We start from the raw sequence: 21,228 nt of genomic DNA on the forward strand, positions 1-21,228 counted from the left end.
GAGCTTTACTTGTACTAAACCTAAATTACACTTTAAAAATGTCCAATTTTGTGGCAATTTGGACAGTACTTTTACATCCAATGCCATCTCATCTAAATTCATTAATAGTGAAAGAACAATACAGTACTTGGTGATTTAAGTCAAGAAAATGAAAACACTAAGTAGCTATTTCGCTATATAAGTACTATGCAAACAACTGGTTGTGCAGATTCTTTTGAAACCATTTTTCCATTACTATAGCTGTTCCCACAAACTGCATTCCACACCGCATCTGGATCAACCCACTCCTGATATTTCTTCATCTAGCTTCATCTGCTGCAGTTTGTGTTAAAGGAGCCATATCATGCAATTTCAATTTTTCCTTTCCCTTCCCATAAAGAAGATCTGTAAAGTTGCAAAGGGTAGTCTTAAATCCACAGAGATAATCTTTATAAAAGTTAATAATTAACCACTCCTACCTAAAACAGCTCATTCTAACAAGCTCCCACACGTCTACATCACGATGTGGGAAGATTTGTGGGAAGAATAGAGTCTGGTCCGAGTCCACCTTTGTCGAGTACGAGTCAAGACCAAGTCCTCAAACATCAAGTCCAAGTCCAAGTCCAAGACCAAGTCCAAAAGGGTCCGAGTTGGACTCAAGTCCGAGTTCTTAAAGGCCGAGTCCGAGTCGAGTCCGCCCGAGTCCAGAAAGTAATTAAATTAAAAAAGATTATAAATTGGTATTGTGAATTTTTACATTCTATTAATATTTTAACCTTTCAACCCATTAAACCAATGGCAATATAAAAATGTAATAAAAAAATACCACTGTTACAGCTAGTCATTGCCATTGAACATTTTTATTTTATGTCAACAGAACTAGTTTCCTATCAAAAAAGGTTTCAAAGTTTTATTGTATTACAAGTGCATGAAAATACAAATGAACCTGTTTTTTTGTTGTATCACACTATATTGTCCTCCAGTTAAAGCTGACATTTCAATTATTCACTGCCTCTCCCCCACATTTGACAGAGGTAAAGTGCAGCCAATGAGGAGATCCTTAATGATGGCATTATGAATTTCTTGTTGTCTTGGAGACCTTGCATCATAAAGTTGCACTGCTTGTTTGGTCAATTCTGGTCTTGCAAATCCTGCAATGCTGAGCTGTGCAGCATCTGTTGGCTGCTGCTGCTGTCTTTGGTACTCAGTTGCATCAGTTTTCGGATCACCAGTACACTGAACCGAAAACAGTTTCTTTCGGACGCGTCCGATTTAAGAACCGATGAACTGATGATACTGCACATGCGTGTAATTTTCCAAGTATTTTGTTAAACATCGGAAAGTGTGCTAAAATAACTAAATTATATATATATATATATATATATATATATATATATATATATATATATATATATATATATATATATATATATATATATATATATATTATAATATAATATATTATATAATATTTTTAATGCATGTTTCTAATCTGTATATTGTAGATTATGTATGGGCCAAAGGGGTTTTCAGGGAAGTTGGACAATAATTAAATCTCTAAAGACTCTATGTGTAATAGCAATAAGGGATGATTTATGAAATATCAGTACTGTATTTATAGTTAATGATGACACATTCACAAATTGAGTTTGTAGTAAACAGAACGCGAACACGAGTAAAGCAGCTGATGATACTGAACTGCAGCACGTGCTGGTTAGCGGTTCTCGTTCTCGAGTCAAGAACCGGTTGCATCGGCTTTCGGATCATAAGTAAACTGAACCGAAAACAGTTTCTTCTATGTTTGTTTTGAACGCGTCCGATTCGAGAACCGAGGAGCTGATGATACTGCTTATGTGTGATTCAGCGTAAAGCCGACTGACTCATAGCGCGTCTGAACCGAACTGATTCTTTTGGTGATTGATTCTGAACTGATTCTGTGCTAATATGAGCGCGGGTAAACCGAGGGCTTGAATGAAGGGCAATCTGGCGAAACGTAAGTTCATGTCATAACAAATACATCGCAATGGATTATGTAAAGTAAGTGGATCATGGTTTCTGCGCGGATGACACCTAATTTATTTACTTTATATCTTCAAGACTTAAATCCTTGTGTGCACATTGCTGTTACTGTATTTGGGTGTGATGTTACAAAACTTAATTGTAAACTTTTCATGATTATGAGGTTTTTAACTGACTGAAGTTATGATTAATCGCCAATGACGTAAAAGAACCGGTGAACCCTTTTTTTTTCAACCGGTTTATTGAATCAAACCGTCCGAAAGAACCTTGTTCGCGGAAAAGAATCGAACTTCCCATCACTAATCCACATTGATATCCAGTGAGTGATGTGTGTGTTTCGTCTGCAAGCATAAGATGATATACTACTGCTGCCTGCCGATGTGGTGCAGTAAAATGACAGAAGGGGAGACATTAATTTCTCATCTCAATTTTATGCTGGTTTTATTGTTACACATGACGCGGACTCGACTGTACTCGGAATATTTTCCAAGTCCAAAATGTTCAAGTCCGTGTCAAGTCCGAGTACAAATTCACCCGAGTGCGTGACAAGTCCGAGTTCGTTCAAAATTGGACTCGAGTCCGGACTCGAGTCCGAGTCCAAGTTCGAGTACCCAAACTCTAGGGAAGAACACCACCTTAATGTTCATGCAGAGAAAGGAAGCATAACTTGTATTCTCTCTGTTGCCACCACTGCCATGTTGTGGAGATGCTGTGTGTTTCGTTGTGAAAGTGAAACTACTTTGTTTGGCCTTCCGAAAGAGGACACAACTAGAAATCAGTGGTTAAGTTGTACCTACAACACTGTTCCAGAACAGTTCAACCCAAATATTCAAATGTGTGCAGAGCATTTTACTGAGGACGAGGACTGTTTGCTAAACAGTCTAATGCTTCTGTGCACAAAGGCAGTTTCTATAAGGTGGTACGGTTAACTTTGCAAGGACAGTCTGGCTCTTCTGACGAACAGCCTCTATGTACATTTACATTTTTAACGCCTTAATCGTCACTCACATTTTTGAACATAGATGTAAAAGTGTGCTATCCAAACTATATTATAATCAGTAATTATGTCCCCACTGGTTGCAACAAATGCCTCATTTGTAATGAGTTTATTAGTTTTGTCTCATCGTGCCAGGAGATGGCAAGTCATGGCATCACAGTATGATAAAGGGTGTAACATTTCCATCACATGCATGCGTTTCAGAAGGCGGGCATAGTAGAGCAACAGTAATTTACAGTATGTGGAAAATAATGCTTTTTTTTTTAACCTTAAACACATTTTGCAAGTGTGCGAACCTTCAACCTCCCGACCAAGGATAAAATAATAATAATTTAACTTTAAAGAACAGTCACAAAACCAGATTTTATAATTAACACCTCTTTTTATTTTGAGATTGTTCTGAGGTTAAATACAGATTTAAAATCATAACAAGAACTGTTTAACAGCTGTTTTTGAAATCAAATATTTGTTGTGATATAAAATAAAGCATAACTTAACCCAAATAGGAAATGCAGTAGTTATGTAATGAGCATATGTTCTAATCTCTGTCCTAAACTCCTGAAACATTTATGACTTATATTTTAAAGCAGTCAATGCCATTTGGGTAAGAAATCATATGGGCATGTGTAAAAAAATATTAAACATTATTTTTTTTTTCTCAGTAAATGTAACAAATTACATTAGAAATTGTATACAATTTATTTTGTAATTAAATCACGTAATTAAGTTACATGTTGCTCCCCAAAACTGACTGTCCAAATTTTTTTATGACTTATTCATACAAAAACATATTAAAGTCACCGTGAGATAAAAATTTATCATTCTTTTTTTTATTTTATTTTTTATTAGAATATTCATTGTTATTGGTCTTTTTGGATTGGACTTGGATTGCACTAATCACTCTTATTGACAGGGCTTTATAAAGTGCACACTGAAAGCACATTTCAAACATGCTTAGATGCATTTGTCATGATTGTGAAAAAGGTCAAACTTGATTTTATGCCCAGTCACATATGCTTTCTAATCGTTATCATGCCAAACAACAAAATAAATCAATACATTTTCCTTTTTTCATGGTTTAAAGAGAGAAGGCTAGTGATTTTTGACCAGAACACTTAATAAAGTAAAGGATTTTCAACGCAGCACAAGGGTAAAATAACAATAATAAAAGTAATAATTGAAAACGGTAAAGCACTTTATTTACCTTTTACTGACACTTTACATATTATGTAAAATCTCAAATCATAAAATTTTATTTGTTCAACAGCAAAGACATTAAAGAGACAGAATTTTATTTATTTATTTCCTTTATAATTATATAGTTGAGCTCCTCTGTTGGCCATTTAAATGCATCTCCTGATGGATCCATCACTACAGATAACGTACAGCCTTCCCAGATCAGAAGTCACGTGCTTGTGGCCATTGGGACAGATTGAAATAAGTCCCCAACTAGATCCAGGGGGATTCGATATAGTGATACCAGCTCTAAAATACACAAGAAAAATGGTTTCTGCTGAGGAAAATAATTTAATTTTTGTTCATAATTGCCAGTTTCTTTAAACTAAACTAAATTTCAAAGACATGTATTTTGTAGCTCACCTTTGCAGTAAATTCCCCTGAAGGTCAACACCAAAGACATTGCCATCACTTGCTACTTCGACCATGGACAGAGCTCCAGCAACAGCCTCAAAAGCACCTGACCCTCCACAGTTAGCACCAGTTACAGACTGTACAACACAAGAAGAGTGCGTGATCTGTTTTTTTTTTTTTTTTTTTTACTTTTATTTTTTACTTTAACAAGTAATTATATTAAGCTGCCTAGAACTAGAGATTCAGTGATGCACTTCACAAGATTCTGAAATCTTAGCGGTGCACTCACCCTTCTGATGACGATATTTCCTGCAGCGTTCACTCCCCAACAGCTGTTCGGACCACAGCTGTAGTACTTCAGCTTTCCTGTAAGTTGAACCCAAGGAGCGTCACTGGATGGCATGACATTGTTAGCATCCTTATTTAAGCAGAAGACATCGTCTACCGGTGAAACACCTACAATAATCTGGTCACCCCCAGCATCCACTTGTTTGAGTTGAATGCCTGACAATATAACAAAGAGATTGAATGAAAAAAGCCAGCAACAGACTGAACATCAAACTTTAAAGCCACTAAGGCTGTATTTAGCAGTAATTGTTTTTACAGCAGTGACAATTGCATTCTGTAGCTAAACTCCAATTGTGATTTCGGTTGTAGAATGATAGAAGCCAGATTTGGATTAATATATTATTCTGAACTGTTTTTTTTTTTTTTTTTCAATGCCACACCTTATGAAGTATTGGCCTTCATTACAGAGGATTTTTTTTAATAATCAAAGATGCATGTTAAACTGACAAAGAATGTTGCATTGCCAAAGTCATTAGTTTGATTTCCTAAGAATCACAAAAGACTGAAAAAAATGTATACAGTATCTATTCGGTCAGCATTAAAATGCTATGTAAGCACAAAAGCTTCAGACAAATGCATTAATCTAAAGCAATGTATTTTGCACACTTGAAAGCATACCACAACAATTCTTACCTGGAATCTGCTTGAAGCTTCCATCCGCAAACTTGAAGACATTGTTTGTTGAATTTGCCCCTAGTTCTCCAGCAGGTCCGACAGTAAAGTGCTTTAGGGAGGATCCTATCCTTTCAAATCTGGTCCCCAGGAACAGGAAGACCTCATTGTCATCATTCACCCCACCTACTACCCCTAGCCCAGCATCAATCTGCTTCAGGGTACCAGGTATCACTTCACAATTATAAGCTATGTGGAAAAATATAATACAATAATCAGTTCTGCAGATTATTCTTCAAATGTTATCTTGATATGATTATAAGTCATATAATCGTCATTTACCTATAGTATAAAGGAACAGGTGGCTAAATAGCAGGATGCACAGACAAACTTTCATTGTTTCTGATCTGTTCCTTAAAAGAAGAAAAAAGGCACTTTATTTTGAAAGTCCACTTGATATTCTAACTATAAATAACTTTGCAACTGCATGTCAACTACTGGGCATTAGAGTATTAGTAGATTCTTAATATTTTTATTATGATGGTCCACCAACAGACTTACAATACTGTAAGTAAATTTGCAAGTACTTGTGAACTTATTACTAACCCAACCCTAATCTAACAGTCCACTAAGGGGTGTTAATTGATATGTACAGGTACTTATCAATACATTAGAAATTACTTTGAAATTACTTTGTGGGCCACAATTAAAAGAACCAAAGACTTAAACTACTTCAGTCTGTGTGCAGTGAATGTATTTATTACACAAGTTTCACAATTTGAGTTGAATTACTGAAATAAATGAACTTTTCCATGACATTCTAATTTACTGAGAAGCACCTGTAGTTGCAAAGTTACGATTAGTTAGTAGAATGTCTAAAGTGGACTATAGAATTAAAGTGTAACCAAAAAGAGTCTATGAACCTGCATCTGATCTTGTACTGACTGACCTCTTTGTAGAGACAGAGCATGTAAAAGTATAATCGTTTTAAAGTCTTTTTAAATACCCTAAAACATGAATAAGCATGAGGTTGTTTCTGGTTTATATCCAGAAGCTGAGATTCCAATTCTAACACCAAGATTAGATAATTATGTATTATTAAACGAAGCCAACCTTCTGTTGTGTCAGTAGATTCAGCGATCAGTGTGATTTTCCTGTGCTCACACTACAGGTGCCGCCACAAAGTTTGGAGATGCTATTGCTTGACAATTAGCTTATATAGGTGCACTTTGTTTCCTGATTAGGTAATGTCTACTATTTACAGGAATAAGGCAGTTGTTTGCGGGGAATTTGTCATGCTGGTATTTTGATGTCTTGGCGTATCAGTTTTACAATAACCAGTTTAGCCCACATTTGTTGAATTCTTCTTTATCACAAGACTGGGTGTTTTTTTTTTTTGTTTTTTTTTTGCTGTTGTTGTTGTTTTTGTTTTTTTCAAACTTTTGTTTATCACAAAGATAGATTTAATAGCGGTGTTGTTGCTTTTTGCATGAAAAGTTTAGAATATACCTCACTGTGTGGAATTGATAATCACTGTGTTTAATGTGTTAAACACAACCCACTTAACTATGCAACTAAATAAAAATTCAGTACATGTAAAAACAAATGGCATTAACTAAAAGGCATTTCATTTGCATGTAATAATATGCAAATCATAATAATAGGGTAGCAGGGCTATAATTAGGGTTCGAGAACTTGTTGTATCCAGTGGTGTGTAAATAATAAAGCATAGCTATATAGAGCACTAACCATTCTGTACACCACAGTTAGAAAAAGACATGAGGATGTTAACGTAAGATAGTTACTTAATAACAAGATCCACATTTTACAGATGATGTACAAACTATTTATCTTTTATTTGCTAATATCATCCCATAGAATGCATCAGTGCATTACTTATTTCCTCCTGTTAATATGATAGTTAATATGTTTACTAAAGTATCGTTTTTTTCTGTAATTCTGTGTCATTCATCTCTTGACACTTCCTCGAAGTGAGCGTTGCATGAACCCTTCACTGATGGCCTTATGGAAGAGCACTTCCTGGAGGAGTTAAGTTGCTAAATTTTCATGTCTTTCTTATCGTAGGCCTACTGCACTTCAAGGGCTGAAAAATGCCTTTTTGGAATTCACCTTATTTGTGCTTGTGAGCCAGTGGCGTAACGTCTGGGCATGCTGGGTATGCAAGTGCATATGGACCCGGAGAGTTTAGGGAATGTTATCAGAATTCTCGCCCCTCGTCCGACTGGAGCCCATGTCTTTTTTCTCTCTCTACCCCATACACAGCTGCTGTTACAATATTTCAGTTTTGGTATTTAATGCCAAAGTGGTCATATTTCTTTTCATTTCTTTTTTAAGTTAATTTAGAGATAGTAAGAAATGTTAAAAATGACTTGGAGGGCTTAACAAAAATTAACCGAAACTCAGCGAGAGTTTTTATAAAGCATATATATAAAAGGCTTTGAATTATTACTTTAAAATGAAATAATTAAAATAAAAAACAAAAATTAATTCATAATGTAATCCATAAAGAGGCATTTCTTTCTAAGGGCGTGTGCAGTTGAGATGTCGTAGAGTCAGGTTCGTCAAATTCATCTTTGTGTCATTGATTTAGGAAACACTAGTTTACTTACAAATAAATTAGATCTCCCCTCACTATTTTTTATTCTTTTATATATATATATATATATATATATATTTTTTTTTTTTTTTTTTTTTTTTTTCGCTGTGCCAAAAGTGTGTTTGCATTTTTTTAGTGCCACGTTTAAAAAATAACGAAATAAGATTAACATCATAATAATTTAGGGATATTGTAAAAAATACAATATTATATTGTATTATATTATCTTTTATTGTGTGACGTTAATGTGAAGAAAAAAAAAAGTCTGTGGCATCAACATTTTTAATTCTTGAAAAACAGTGATTAAAAAGTAGACTTATTTACTTTTTTTTTTTTTTTACTCTGATTGAATGATGTCGTGAGACATTCATTAGTTTTAAATTGTTCAGTTTTTTATTTTATTTTTTATTTTTTTTTAAACATGCACTAAAATATTCATGTTTATTTCTTGCTGCAAATATTAAAGAGGAAAATATCATTGATTCATATGCCACTTCTGGCGAATTATCTCACTGCAAATTAAAGAGCATACAATCACTTTTATTCGACATATTTTATTATAAAATTTAAAGTAAGCACTTTGTAGAAACATAGCACAAAGCTGCGATTATTAGGTGGCCTGCGTGTTACAAATAATGAATGGACTTGAAACGTTAAAGAGCCACACAGATGGGAAATCAAAAATTACCTGTATTACAGTGTATGATGTAGCTGTCCATCTGTGTAAACAATGTGCAAATAATTAAACCAAAAAGTACACAATTTATAAAGTTATTGGCTTCTAAAGTAAGGAGTCGACTCTGAATCGCTGAAACGAGTCGTTATAGATTTCAAATCTTTTGCCCATCTCTATGTACGTTACTAGAACACTTTGCATAATAATCTCAGCCTACCGTCTTGAGAGAAACGAAACTCTGATATTCTGTGATAAAGTGATCCATATGAAAACAACGCGATGTCTGTTTTTCATGTCTCCCTTCGTTATATGTGACCACGCCCCCGCACAGAACGCGCTAATCAGATTCAAACTGAAGCGCGCGGCTTGAATACGCAGACACAGAAGAAAAAGCAGCGAGACTGTTCAAGTTTTTTATTTTACTGTTTGCTTCGTGGTGAGAGGAATAAGACATAATTCACCCCAAACAGATGCTGTTATTTCTAAGTTTTTATACCATAAATAAAACAGCTTGTGAAACATGATCCATGTAACTTTATCTACTCAAAAATCAACTATAGGTCCTAGGTGAAGTGAACCGAGCAAATTGTTTTGCATATGACCCTGAGGCTGACTTGCTATGCCACTGTTGTGAGCTAATTGTTTTCTCTTCCTTACCTTAATACACAGTATTACTGTAATGATGTTCTGGTGTTTATCTTGTTGCATAGCTTAAGCTTCATTTTAGTTACTATAAGTGAACTAATATATTTCAAATCAGTGTTTTGTTTCCAATTATTTGCACGTGTTAAATAGCATGTAATAAGAGGGATAAATCCACAGATTTTTTTTTTTTATAAACTTCTTTAGGGTGATAAAATATACAATAACAACTGGCTTACTGTATATTACATTAGGTAACTTTACTTTGTAATTGTATTAAATGGTTTTAAATTCTTTCTGACAAACTGAATGGGACACCTCATGCATTTTGCCCATAATACTTGCAACTTATTTAAACATGTAAATTAGTTAATGTAATGACTGATCATAAAGACGCTGATAGTGTAGAATAGCAATTCTTTATTGACAATTTAAAAATCATAAGGCATAAATCAAAATGCTTTACTCGATCAACAACAAATGTACAAAATGTACAAAGGAAAGAAAGGAAAAACAAGTTTCAATGTAAATTTTCTGTTTATAATTATAGTTGAGCTCCTCTGTTGGACATTTAAATGCATCTCCTGATGGATCCATCACTACAGATGACATACAGCCTTCCCAGATCATAAGTCACGTGCTTGTGGCCATCTGGACACACAAGATAACCTAACCAACCTGTGCCAATGGGATTCGATGCAGCGACACCAATTCTAATATAAAATACACAAGAATAATGGTTAATGCAAATGAAATTGTTCTCATATTTTATCCCATATTTCTTAAATAAAGCAAACTTTCAATGCAAGCACTTTTTTTGCTTACCTCTGAAACAAAGACCCCTGAGTGTCAACAGCAAAGACGCTGCCATCAGTCGCTACTTCAACCATAGACATACTTCCAGTAATGACATCGAAAGAGCTCGACCCTCCACAGGAAGCACCCCATACAGACTGTAGAACACATCAAGACAGAAAATCACCCAGGGAACAAAACACATGTGTTTTTAATTCCTTTACTGTAAAAAATTGTTTAAATGTGCCTAGAACTCAATGTTAACTATTTCATAGCATCACATTACAGTGCACTCACCCTTCTGATGAGGATATTCCCTGCAGCGTTCACCCCCCAGCAGCTGTACGGGCCACAGCTGTAGTACTTCAGCTTTCCTGCAAGTTGTACCCAAGTAAAACTGCTGGATGGCCCAATGTTGTTAGCATCCTTATTTAAACAGAAGATATCATCTAGTGGAGTTACACCTGCAATAATCTGGTCACCTCCGGCATCCACCTGTTTAAAAGTAACTGGCAATAAAACATAGAGAATGAGTGAAAATAGAATAGCATTTATCTTTGATATTGAACTATTGACTGACTTACTTGGAATCGAGCTGAACTGACCACTCTGAAACTTAAAGACGCTGTTTGATAAATTCACCGCTAGTTCTCCAGCAGGTCCGACAGTAAAGTGCTTCATGGTTACATTTATCTTTCTAAATTCCTTCCCCAGCAACAGGAAGACTTCATTGTCATCGTTCACCCCACCTACTACCCCGACACCAGCATCAATCTGCTTCAGGTTACCAGGAACCACTTCACACTCCAAAGCTATGGGGAAAAGGATCAAAATATGTATTCTACAACATGTTATATGTTCATTAATCCCCCCAAAAAACCACATTCATAGTTTACCTAGAGTATAATGGAGCAGGCAGAACAGCAGGAGGCTCTGACAAACTTTCATTGTTCCTCAACACAGAGCAATTGCCTGGTCCTGTTCCTGAAAAGAAAAGAAATATATGTCTATGAACTCATTTTAGTTTACCTGTCTTCTTAAATTCCATACAACATGAAAACCATGAAGTTGCTTCTATGTAAAAACTGAGATAGAAATTCTAACAGCAGCCTTACAATCATGTTGTAGTATTATCAAATAAAGCTAACCCTTTTTCTTGAATTCAGTCTGATTCAATGTGATTCTCCTGCGCTTACTCTACAGGTGCTGTTACAATGTTTGGAGTTACTGTCGCGTGACAGTTAGCTTTTATAGCTGCGCTTTGTTTCCTGGTTTTGCGAGGGCAACAGCTGATACTGTAGGTGGAAAGAGAATTTGAGCAGATGATTTAGAAGAATCTCTGCTCTTTATTTTTAAGTACACTGATCACATTTTTCTGGTCTCTCGGTGTGTGCACCCATGACCCGTTTGCCTGCATGCCATGGTCCTGACCTCACTGTTCTCCCCCTGTCATTGAGTGATTAGTTAGATAACTTGCTGGAAGTTACCTTAAAAAATGTCATATGAATTATGGATCACTTTTACCTACATCATCATTAATGTAGCATGAAAGCATGATTTTTCTAAATGTTATGTCTTTGATTTTGTTTTTAAAATCATTTAGCTTTTATTTCAATGGCAACAATGCTTACATAATCATGAACATTGCTAAGCAATTCTTGTCTCTTTTCTGTGGTGTGAAAATCACCTCTCGGCTGATTATTTTATTTTATTTAAACTGCTCTACTTACAATACTTGTATCCTGTGCCAATGGGGAGGCAATATGACTCTGCAATAGAAAAATGAGGATATTTTCTCATAAAAGTAATTTGTTGGGAAAAAAATGAGCATGGTTATCTCTAAATGAAGGAACAAAGTACCTGATCTGTAGAAAAAACGAAAATGAAAGCCCTACAAAGCAATCACAAGTAAACTGATAACATTTTGACATGAACGTTCTTTCATGTTTGCTTTGAACCAAGTACAAACAATACATTCACTTTTGTTTTTAAACGGCATCCCACTGTTGTGCTTGCTTGTCTTTCTCATCATCTAATGCACTGCAAAAATCCTCTTTTGGTCTTTTAGAGTCTAGTGTAAGAATCAAGTTTTCATTTGTTTATACTTTTACCAGTGCTAAAAGACAAAATTTTCATATACTGTACACTTCATGTGATATTTGATTTGCTTGTGAGGTAAAGCTGTTTTTAACCATAAAATAAAGTGTTTCTGATTTTTTTTTTAAATGCAACATCCCAATGATAAACAGGAAAATAATGAGCAATTATGATGTAAAGTAGCACTAAAAAAGACAAAATCAGCTGAAGTTATAGTTCAGTGTAGTTTCAGTGTAGTTCAGTTCAATACAAGAGTAAAAGTTAAGCAGTTGATCTCCAGTATTTCTGTCATTCTCCACACCTGGCACATGTACAGAACAAGATGTACACACAGATAAGATTGTCAGATTAGAATCAGATAAAGAGGATGTCCGTAATGTCAATCCTCCTGTCTAGTGTTGGGCTTTAAGTAAATAATGTGAAAGCACTACAAACAAAGGACGTAACTAAATACATAAGCATCAAGCAATGAGAATTGTTCCTTGCAAACTGTTTTGATACAGTAAAAAAAAAAATGCTTGGTATCTGGAATGGATTGGGAAAAAAACATTAAATAAGCTAAATATGTATTTAAAAAGAAAAAATTTCAACAACAAATAATTCATTACTGATAAACTTTGCTTTTCTACAGTGCATGCAGTTACTGCTAAGCATGATTAAAAAGTTGTCAGCTGTCTGAATCACGTTTCATATTTTCAGGCTTAATGTGGTAAACTCATGCCCCTACAGTCCACAAATTTAATTGCATTCCTCACTTGTCCTTATTTTAGGGAGAATTACAGACAGTTTGAAATAACACATTGTTTAGAAAGGCATGAAGAAAAAAAAAACCTTCGGGGGAATTGGAATAAAAAATATGAACCAATATTCCTTAAATAATCACTGTAAGATACAGTGAGAATAGCTTGAAAACTGAACTATTGAATCCAGTCTTTTCATTGAATCAGTCAAAGAGACTGACAGAGGTAGCAATGAATAAGAGAAAGCAGAAGACGAAATGATACTATTTAAAGTGATTTTTTTTTTTTTACATAATATATGTTTGTGTACTAGGTATATAAATACACACACATGCATGTATAAATTTAAGAAAGCTATATTGTGTATATATTAAATGTATTCATATATAATATAAATGATATTAATATAAACATATACATGTAAATATTTTCAAAATGTACACTGTATGTGTGTTTATATATACATAAGAAGTACACACACACATATTATGTAGCCTAAACAACAACTTTTATTTTGAATGCGATCAATTGCGATTAATCGTTAAGCACTACTGTCAGCAGATTATCTGAAGCACTGTATTACAAAATAAACATTTCATCAACTGGACACACAATGTCACATTTTGGTGGTAAAAATAGATATGTAGAAGTGACAAGAAAGCACACCTTAAAAAAGAAAAAAATGAAAAAGATTTTCTCTGCTATGTCCATTACATTAACAGATGCTTGTGGGGGAAATACACTATTGCAACTCTGTGCAAATTAAATAAACTCATGGAAATCCAAAATTTGCAACCCCCAAGAAAACAATGCACATAACCATTTTCAGAAGTATACTGAGCAAATTCATTGCAGGCATCTAACAGTTCAACAAAAAGAAAACAGCACTTCTGAAGAATAAACTTTAAGACTTCCCAGACAAGGGTCTATCTCATGTAGTTGTAGCAGTGTAGTATGTTTCCTAAATTCAAAAGGAAACCAAGTTCTTTACTGATGATTTGAGGCCGAGTGAAACTGTGCTGTGTGAACATACTGATTGACTACTAGTGTACAACTTACTGTATCACTGTCAACATTCTGTTCACTGTTTTAATATAATTTTATTTAGTTTGTCTAATTTAACAGATTGGAAAATGTGGGGAAGTCGTGGCCCTGCGGATAGAGAGTTTGACTCCTAACCCTAGGGTTGTGGGTTCGAGTCTCGGGTTATTGAAAACCATATGTGGTTATTAAAAACCAACTGAACTTTACCTGAATCAATATGCAGTGAAGTACTTGGACTTAACATTGCAATCTCTGATTGTTATTCAAACATGCATCTGCAAACAAATTATGCAAGTGTTTTTCTGAGAAATAATTTCTCAGCTCTAAGCTTTATTTGTTATGCCAACTGCTAACAAGATGTTTTTAGTAGATGTGTGATAGGGGTGCTCCAATCACGATCGGCTGATCGTTATGCACATCTCGTCAGTAAAGCCGGTTCTCTAATCAGTGGTTAATTCCATCAGGTGCGTGATTTCACATAGAGCAGCTGTTAAGCCGTTGTTAATAGAGAAGATGTGCAAATCCACTTAATTTTCAGCGTTTTTTGGCGCATCTTCTCAGTTAACAGCGGCTCTGTGTAGTAACAGCTGCTCTATGTGAAATCACGCACCTGATGGAATTAACCACTGATTAGATAACCGGCTTTACTGACGAGATGCGCATTAACGATCGGCCGATCGTGATCAGAGCACCCCTAAAGGCGGGCATACACTGTGCGATTTCTGTGCGATTTCGGCAAGGTACCAACTCACACTGTACTGGTAGATCGCATGCGATGTAAAGCCAAAGCTCACGATTTTTGTGCGCTCACTGTACTGTCCGATTGCCGAGTTGCAATTTGACTGCTCACACTATACGTGAGGAATCAACCGAATCAACACGTAGGATCCCTCAGAACCCGGATGTTTGTCGCTGTTTCAGAATAAACATGCTTTCCCAGGATAAACGCACTGCTTTGGTGATATGCCCAAAGCCCAATTATGTGTGCTGAAACGTCCCAAAAAAAAAAAAAAAAAGGCGTCTGCGTATCTAGACGCGCAGGTGGCTGGGAAGACGTGGCCAATATGGTCAATCCATTTTGTAACGCGAACTGGAGGTAAGCAGGCGTTTTTTCCCCTCTTTTATTTTTATTTTTCTTTGCCATAACTTCTTTGCCCTCCATCACTTCAGTCCACACTACACGCTGTGTCAGGTGTCACCATGGTTTCGTTTATGGTTTCACGCACGCGCAGTGAGGGAAACGCGGAAAATCGGTTTGTAGCCATGCTTCAATAGTGCGATACCTCATGAGAGGCAACCAAAATTTCTGACATGTCAGAAATCCATCCGACCAACCGATTGCCGGTCGGGAGAGGCTTATCGCCTCGTTTCCCCTTGTACACTGCACGAAATCTGCACGACAAACGACGCACAAAAATGCTGAAATTCGGCCCGACCCGAAAAAGAGTCGCACGAGTCAGAATTCGGCTCAAAATCGGATGAAAATCACACAGTGTATGCCCGGCCTAATGTGTGAAGGCTGTTCTGGTCAAGTTCATGCAGAGAAAGCATTTATTTTGTTTTCTATCTAAATCATCATTTTGTCCTAACATATTTTAAATAGGCTAAATGTTTTGTTTTTCTTTGTCTTTTTTTTTTTTACATGAAAACAAAGTTTTTCTAAACAAAATGTAAAACTTAAATTTCTTCAGAATTTAACTTACACTTTAAATATTTAATTAATCAGAAAATGAAACTAATGTCATATGTGACTGTAGATTTTTAACCTTAAAGAGGTCAGTCACTCTCAGAGCAGGAAGGACTATCCACTTCCTCAACATTCACACGTTAAAAATAGCTTTTCAAAAGAAGCTCATCGTTAAGAAGAACTGAAAAATGAATGTGAAAAATGTTAAGTTGCTTACATTTTATCTGCTATTCCAGCTTAATTTAGACACATACAGTATAAACATCCCATTTGGCTATTGAATTACCAATAATGTCTTTTTGAATTATGTGTGTTATGTGACAGATAACTTGCTGCTCAGCATTCACACATTAAGAACAGCTTTTCAGATCTTCTCTGTGAATAAAGGAAATATTTTCCTCCAGACCAAAACTCTGTTCCAGATAAATCAGACCTTGTGCAGGACTGAAAACATTTTTTTAATGAATTTCATATAATTACAATAATATTAAAATAATAACAATAATAATACAACTATGGCTAAAGTGTGGTACTTACGCTCAAAGTAAATGAGGCAAATCGGTAAACATTAAAATACTCACTGTTTCAAGAGTATAGTCACAAAATGTAATCAAAATGCATTTTTGCATAATTTGTCTTTTGGGATTTTATCCCATTTTGCTAAGTATAGATGTATGTATGCATGTATATTGTTTCAAGCTTGAAAGCTCCAAGTCAATATTCTTTGTAATTACATGGGAAAACACTGATCATGATTCTAGCTCTAGCTCAGAATTCTAGCTCAGATGGTAATGCTTTCATAAGTTGTATCTTCTGCTGGCTGGGAGAACTCTTCTCTGATATTTGCCTCCTGCTCTTGTATGGTCTCGTTTTCCTCAGACTTCATTACAGATGAGATGCTGCTGTTGGGCTGATCAACTCTTATTGCGCTCTCTGCCTCTGATACTTCACCAGGATCACATCGGATCACAGCGTAGTCTGTTGTCAGTGAGGAGATGCCCCTGATCTCTTCTGACTCTGGTTGGAAGTTTGAGAAGTCAATGGAGGCATAATGGAGAGGTTCTCTTTTATGATTCTGGGTGGCAGCTCCATTTGGTGACAGCATGGCGCTACTGGCATAAACTTCATCCTCATCCCTCTGTTAAACAGCATAATAGATTAACAAATCAGCAGTGGAAAGCTGTGGTATATTCTGCTTTTAAAACAATAAAATGAGTGTGTTTTGATATTTTTGGTTTTATATTTATTTAACATAAGTTGCATTATTTAAAATGAATAATTTACTTTGATGGAACTCACCCAGTCATTCATAATGAGTCCAGGGCCATCGTAACGTCTTGTATTGCTTTCTCTTCTGAAAAATATTTCGGTATAGACCATGATAAAAACATTATAAAAAAAAAAAAAAAAACTGTCATAAACATCACCCATGTATGGATTGAAATTTTGACAAACATAGGGTGGATGACTGTCGCAAATAATTTTTAGAGTGGAGATTAATTGATATAGCTTAAGTCAAGGGTCGGAAACTTACTTTCTAAAAAAAGCCACAGGTTTAGTCAACACCTGATAAGCATAAATCCTCTTCAGAGGTCATTGTGTGTGTGAGAGTGAGTGAATTAGTAAAGAACAATGCACAGTGCTTATTTACTTAGTTTATGACTACTCATCAAGGCAGGTCTTTTGTCAAATTTTTCTCATAGTGAATCTCTTATAATTTGTTTGAATTCAGCTGATATGAGACTGCAGGGGACCCCTTCCTCAGCACATTTTGCATGTGCACAGAAAACAGATTGTCAGCAGATTCAGTTCTCTTCCACGACTTATTGCACTTTTAATACTTCCTTTTAAAGTCAATCACATTCTGCTCTTTAGCTTTTCCATACATGTTTCTTTATTAATAATTTCAAACTTCCCTGTCCACTGAAAGCTTTGCTGATTATCATACATAAGACACATTTATATATGACATAAAAGGTCTGTGTGGCAAAAATAGTTTTTTTTAATTTATAAACATTTTTTAAATGTTTCGAAATGTCTCTGCAATTCTTAAAGGATATACTTCAGTCAAACCACTTTAGAAAAAGAGTATTATTATTATTATTTTAAATTTTTGCCTCTGTTCCATAAATCTTTCTTTCCCTTTCAAGGGAACTTCGAACTGCTTCCTCTAGGGTTTGCTATGGGGAACACCTCATCGTGACCCGTGTTTGAAGCATACACTGAACAAAACACCAACGAGTTGGCCAGCGACAGCCTCTGACGTTACTACCCGCGCCTATAAACAGGGACCAGGAGAACACGTCATTCTCTTCTTTGTCTTCACTGACTGTTCTGATTAGGATTGGAGCTAAACTTTGAAGGACAGTCGATCACCAGGAGCAGGGTTGGGCACCCCTGGTTTAGACAATGTGTGCATCTGTGTCGGCGTTATTTGACACCTGATGAGACACGCAATCTTTGCGTCATTTGTTTGGGTAAAGAGCACACACACAATGTCTTTGAGGAGGCAATCTGTATGCATTGTGAGCATTTTTTTTTTTCAATGAAAAAGCTCTGCTCTTGCTCTTTCCAAAGAAAAAAAGAGTGAATCACACAACAAGTGAATCACGGGTTCTCCCGGTGCCTGTTTATAGTCGCGCCGGTAGTGATGTCAGAGGCTGTCGCCGGCCAACTCATTGGTGTTTTTTCAATGTATGCTTCAGACACGGGTCAAGACGAGGTGTTCCCCATAGCGACCCCTAGAGGATGCAGTGTCTCGTTCTCTACTCAGGGAGCCATGGTTACATTCGTAACCTGAGATGTTTTCCTTTCCAAAAAAAAAAAAAATGCTTGAATCTTTAAGTTCAGGAGCTCTAGGTTATTATAGCATAAGGTGTTTGCAGTTGACTGCTGTCATGAACAGCACTGAACACACACTTGACCAGTATAACTGCTAATATTCTTTATTTTTACATTTTTTTCAATGGATTACTTTCGGATTATAGTGCGAAAGGACTTGCAACGCTGACCACTGGCTTAAGTAATCAAACTGTCTAAACAGCAGGACAGTTTATAACCATGATCAAATCTGCTATAGAGAGCCCATTTATTCAGCATTTTCCAAAAATCTAAAAATTTTAGTCAACTACCTATGTCCCTGTGTAATTCTATGGCTTTGTTGTTGAATTACTATATAGTGACCTCAGCCAATGTGAACGTACCTTGCACAGATAAGTAAAATGCCACAAAAGACCATCATCACAGTAGCCCCACCAGCAGCTCCAACCCAAAAAGAGAAATGATGGAAACCTAATAATAATTAAAAAATACATATAAAAACGAGTAAAAAAAAAAAAAAAAAAAAAAGCAGTTAATTCCATTGACACTAGTGGTTCCACTTCCTCGTCCTCTCTAAAAGAATGAGCCGAGTAGACATTGTGGACAGTAAAAAAAAAGAGTGGTTTGTGGACACCTTTAAGCAAAAGAAGGCTCTTTTACAGCTTTTCATACATTTACATTTATATTAACATTAAGTATGTGAGGTAATGAAGAATTAAACATTTATTCGTTGCCCTATCTCTAATGTATCAACTGGAAATTAACAACACAAATGGAATTGCATTCAAGTAATACAAATATAAATATGAAATAAAAATAATATTAAGATGATTCATCTGCAAATACTTTAAACATTAAACCTTAAAAAAACTGTAAATGGCTATGAAATGTACCTGACACTTGAGGAGTGACATGAAGCAAATTAAAAAGTTGTCTCGCAGTTCCTTGAGTGTTTCTGCTGACACACTGTAGAGTGGATGAGTTTGTGAAAGACTGATGAAGAGTAATGAAGCTCCTCAAGCCTGTGCTGCTCAATCGCTCTTCACTGATGAATGTGTTTGAAGAGTTAGTGACAGGACGTCCAGACAGAAGCCACTCCAGTTCAGGAGAGGGATTCCCATCAGCCTCACAGAAACACACAGTTACATCAGTTCTGCTACAGCTGGAGAATGGAGAGATTTTAGGGGCATCTGAAAATAATGGAAATTAAAAAAAAAACAGAATAACTGTAATTATTCGGTTTCTGTCAGTGATAAATGATGCAACTCAATGCGGCTAGATTTGCATCACTGCTGCTAGAATGATGAAGGAAAACTTACTGGCTTACTAGGAAAGTTAGAGTAGCTTACATTTCTGTCAGGTACATATACAGCGGCCCAATTATTTGGACTCAAAAATATATTAATGCATTTGCATTATGTAATAAAATATCAAAGCAAGTGCAATTTATTTGAATGTAGATAATATTTGGTTTGATATTTTGTTATTTACTGTGATAATACACTGGAATGTCCACTGTATATATACATATCTGCCTTATTCGTAAAGAGAGAGTTTCCCCAAAACTGACATTTCTGGCATTATTTACTGACTCTCATGACAATCACTGTAATTGCATCATAACACAAATACAGTGTCATAACTCTTCATTTTATAATAAACTTTTAGGTGCTAATGACTATGACAAGGTAAAATTGTCTGTTAAGTATTACTCACACTGAATGTCCAGCATCACTGATGAGTTGTGGTGTCCATGTTGGTTCTGAGCTGTACAGTGGTACAAGCCTCTGTGTGTCGGGTCGGTCCTATTGAAGGTAAGAGTGTCTCCAGTCTGCAGCTGCTTCAACTGTCCTTCACTCTCTCTGGACCACGTGTAGTTCAACACTGCTGGATTTGCATCACTGCTGCAGATCAGAGTCACTGAACTGCCCTCCAACACAGAGCTGGAGGGAATCACAGACACTGCTGTGTTTTTGGGTGAATCTGAAGAGAAAATAAATAGGGCCTCACAATAAAAATCAAGACAATACTATTCACAAGTCACAACTAAAAAGCATGACCTACACTGAACATGTAGTGTGATGCTGTCCTGTTCCGTTTTGTTCTTGTCCTGTAGCTGGTAGGTTATAGTGCAGGTGAAAGTGACTCCGTGCTCAAGGTGAGTAGCAGTGAAGTTCAGATCAGAGATGAGCTCCTGTAGTCTGCTGCTCTCACTGAGGGGGATTCTGGGAGTGGAGCTCCATGTGAGAGTTGGTGGAGGAGAGGAGCAGAGAGTCTCAGCAGAGCAGCGCAGTCTCACAGAGCTCCCCTCCAACACCTCCTCCTGACCCTGCACCTCCCTCTGCTCCACAGACAGCTGCACTCTGCTTTTGGGAGGAGACTCTGAAATAAAGAAAGTAAAATGACAATGATGGCAACTTTTAAAACCCTCATTTAACACACTTTTAAATAAAAGACTTAAATCACTCACCGATGACATTTATAGTGGAGAAGTTTTGTTTGTAGGTGTATCTCAGATCTCCACTCATAATCCTGAAGTAATATTTACCATTGTGCTTTGAGCTA

The 21,228-nt window shown here is 36.0% G+C and overlaps 3 protein-coding genes across 3 annotated transcripts in view; all 3 read right to left on the reverse strand.

Moving 5' to 3' along the window:
- The window catches only part of LOC127956384 (B-cell receptor CD22-like), an 84,156-nt gene that overhangs the window by 13,817 nt on the left and 49,111 nt on the right, over positions 1 to 21,228 (reverse strand). The window contains exon 7 of the mRNA XM_052554234.1: positions 20,380 to 20,646. Within this exon, the coding sequence (XP_052410194.1) occupies positions 20,380 to 20,646 (267 nt within the window). The remainder of the gene's footprint in view (positions 1 to 20,379; positions 20,647 to 21,228) is intronic.
- LOC127956386 (fish-egg lectin-like) lies at positions 4,313 to 6,722 on the reverse strand. Its single transcript, XM_052554236.1, has 6 exons — positions 6,659 to 6,722; positions 5,888 to 5,958; positions 5,567 to 5,794; positions 4,875 to 5,089; positions 4,595 to 4,722; positions 4,313 to 4,480 (listed from the first exon to the last, which is right to left on the reverse strand). Exons 2-6 carry the CDS (start codon positions 5,940 to 5,942, stop codon positions 4,339 to 4,341), a joined length of 768 nt encoding a protein of 255 aa, XP_052410196.1. The 5' UTR covers positions 5,943 to 5,958; positions 6,659 to 6,722; the 3' UTR covers positions 4,313 to 4,338.
- Positions 9,881 to 11,261, reverse strand: LOC127956387 (fish-egg lectin-like). Its single transcript, XM_052554237.1, has 5 exons — positions 11,172 to 11,261; positions 10,860 to 11,087; positions 10,573 to 10,784; positions 10,306 to 10,433; positions 9,881 to 10,193 (listed from the first exon to the last, which is right to left on the reverse strand). The coding sequence occupies exons 1-5, from the start codon at positions 11,221 to 11,223 to the stop codon at positions 10,052 to 10,054; spliced, it is 762 nt and encodes a 253-aa protein (XP_052410197.1). The 5' UTR covers positions 11,224 to 11,261; the 3' UTR covers positions 9,881 to 10,051.

The sequence above is a fragment of the Carassius gibelio genome, chromosome B4, assembly GCF_023724105.1.
Source record: "Carassius gibelio isolate Cgi1373 ecotype wild population from Czech Republic chromosome B4, carGib1.2-hapl.c, whole genome shotgun sequence".
In the NCBI taxonomy this organism is placed as follows: Eukaryota; Metazoa; Chordata; class Actinopteri; order Cypriniformes; family Cyprinidae; genus Carassius; species Carassius gibelio.

Excerpts from the sequence above, each read along its gene's own strand:
- LOC127956386 (XM_052554236.1), bottom strand. The coding sequence starts at position 5,942 with ATGAAAGTTTGTCTGTGCATCCTGCTATTTAGCCACCTGTTCCTTTAT. Across the intron at positions 4,723-4,874 it reads GAAATATCGTCATCAGAAGG|TCTGTAACTGGTGCTAACTG; the intron begins GTGAGTGCACCG and ends TGTGTTGTACAG. Across the intron at positions 4,481-4,594 it reads CAGGGGAATTTACTGCAAAG|AGCTGGTATCACTATATCGA; the intron begins GTGAGCTACAAA and ends TGTGTATTTTAG.
- LOC127956387 (XM_052554237.1), bottom strand. The coding sequence starts at position 11,223 with ATGAAAGTTTGTCAGAGCCTCCTGCTGTTCTGCCTGCTCCATTATACT. Across the intron at positions 10,434-10,572 it reads GGAATATCCTCATCAGAAGG|TCTGTATGGGGTGCTTCCTG; the intron begins GTGAGTGCACTG and ends TGTGTTCTACAG. Across the intron at positions 10,194-10,305 it reads CAGGGGTCTTTGTTTCAGAG|AATTGGTGTCGCTGCATCGA; the intron begins GTAAGCAAAAAA and ends ATTTTATATTAG.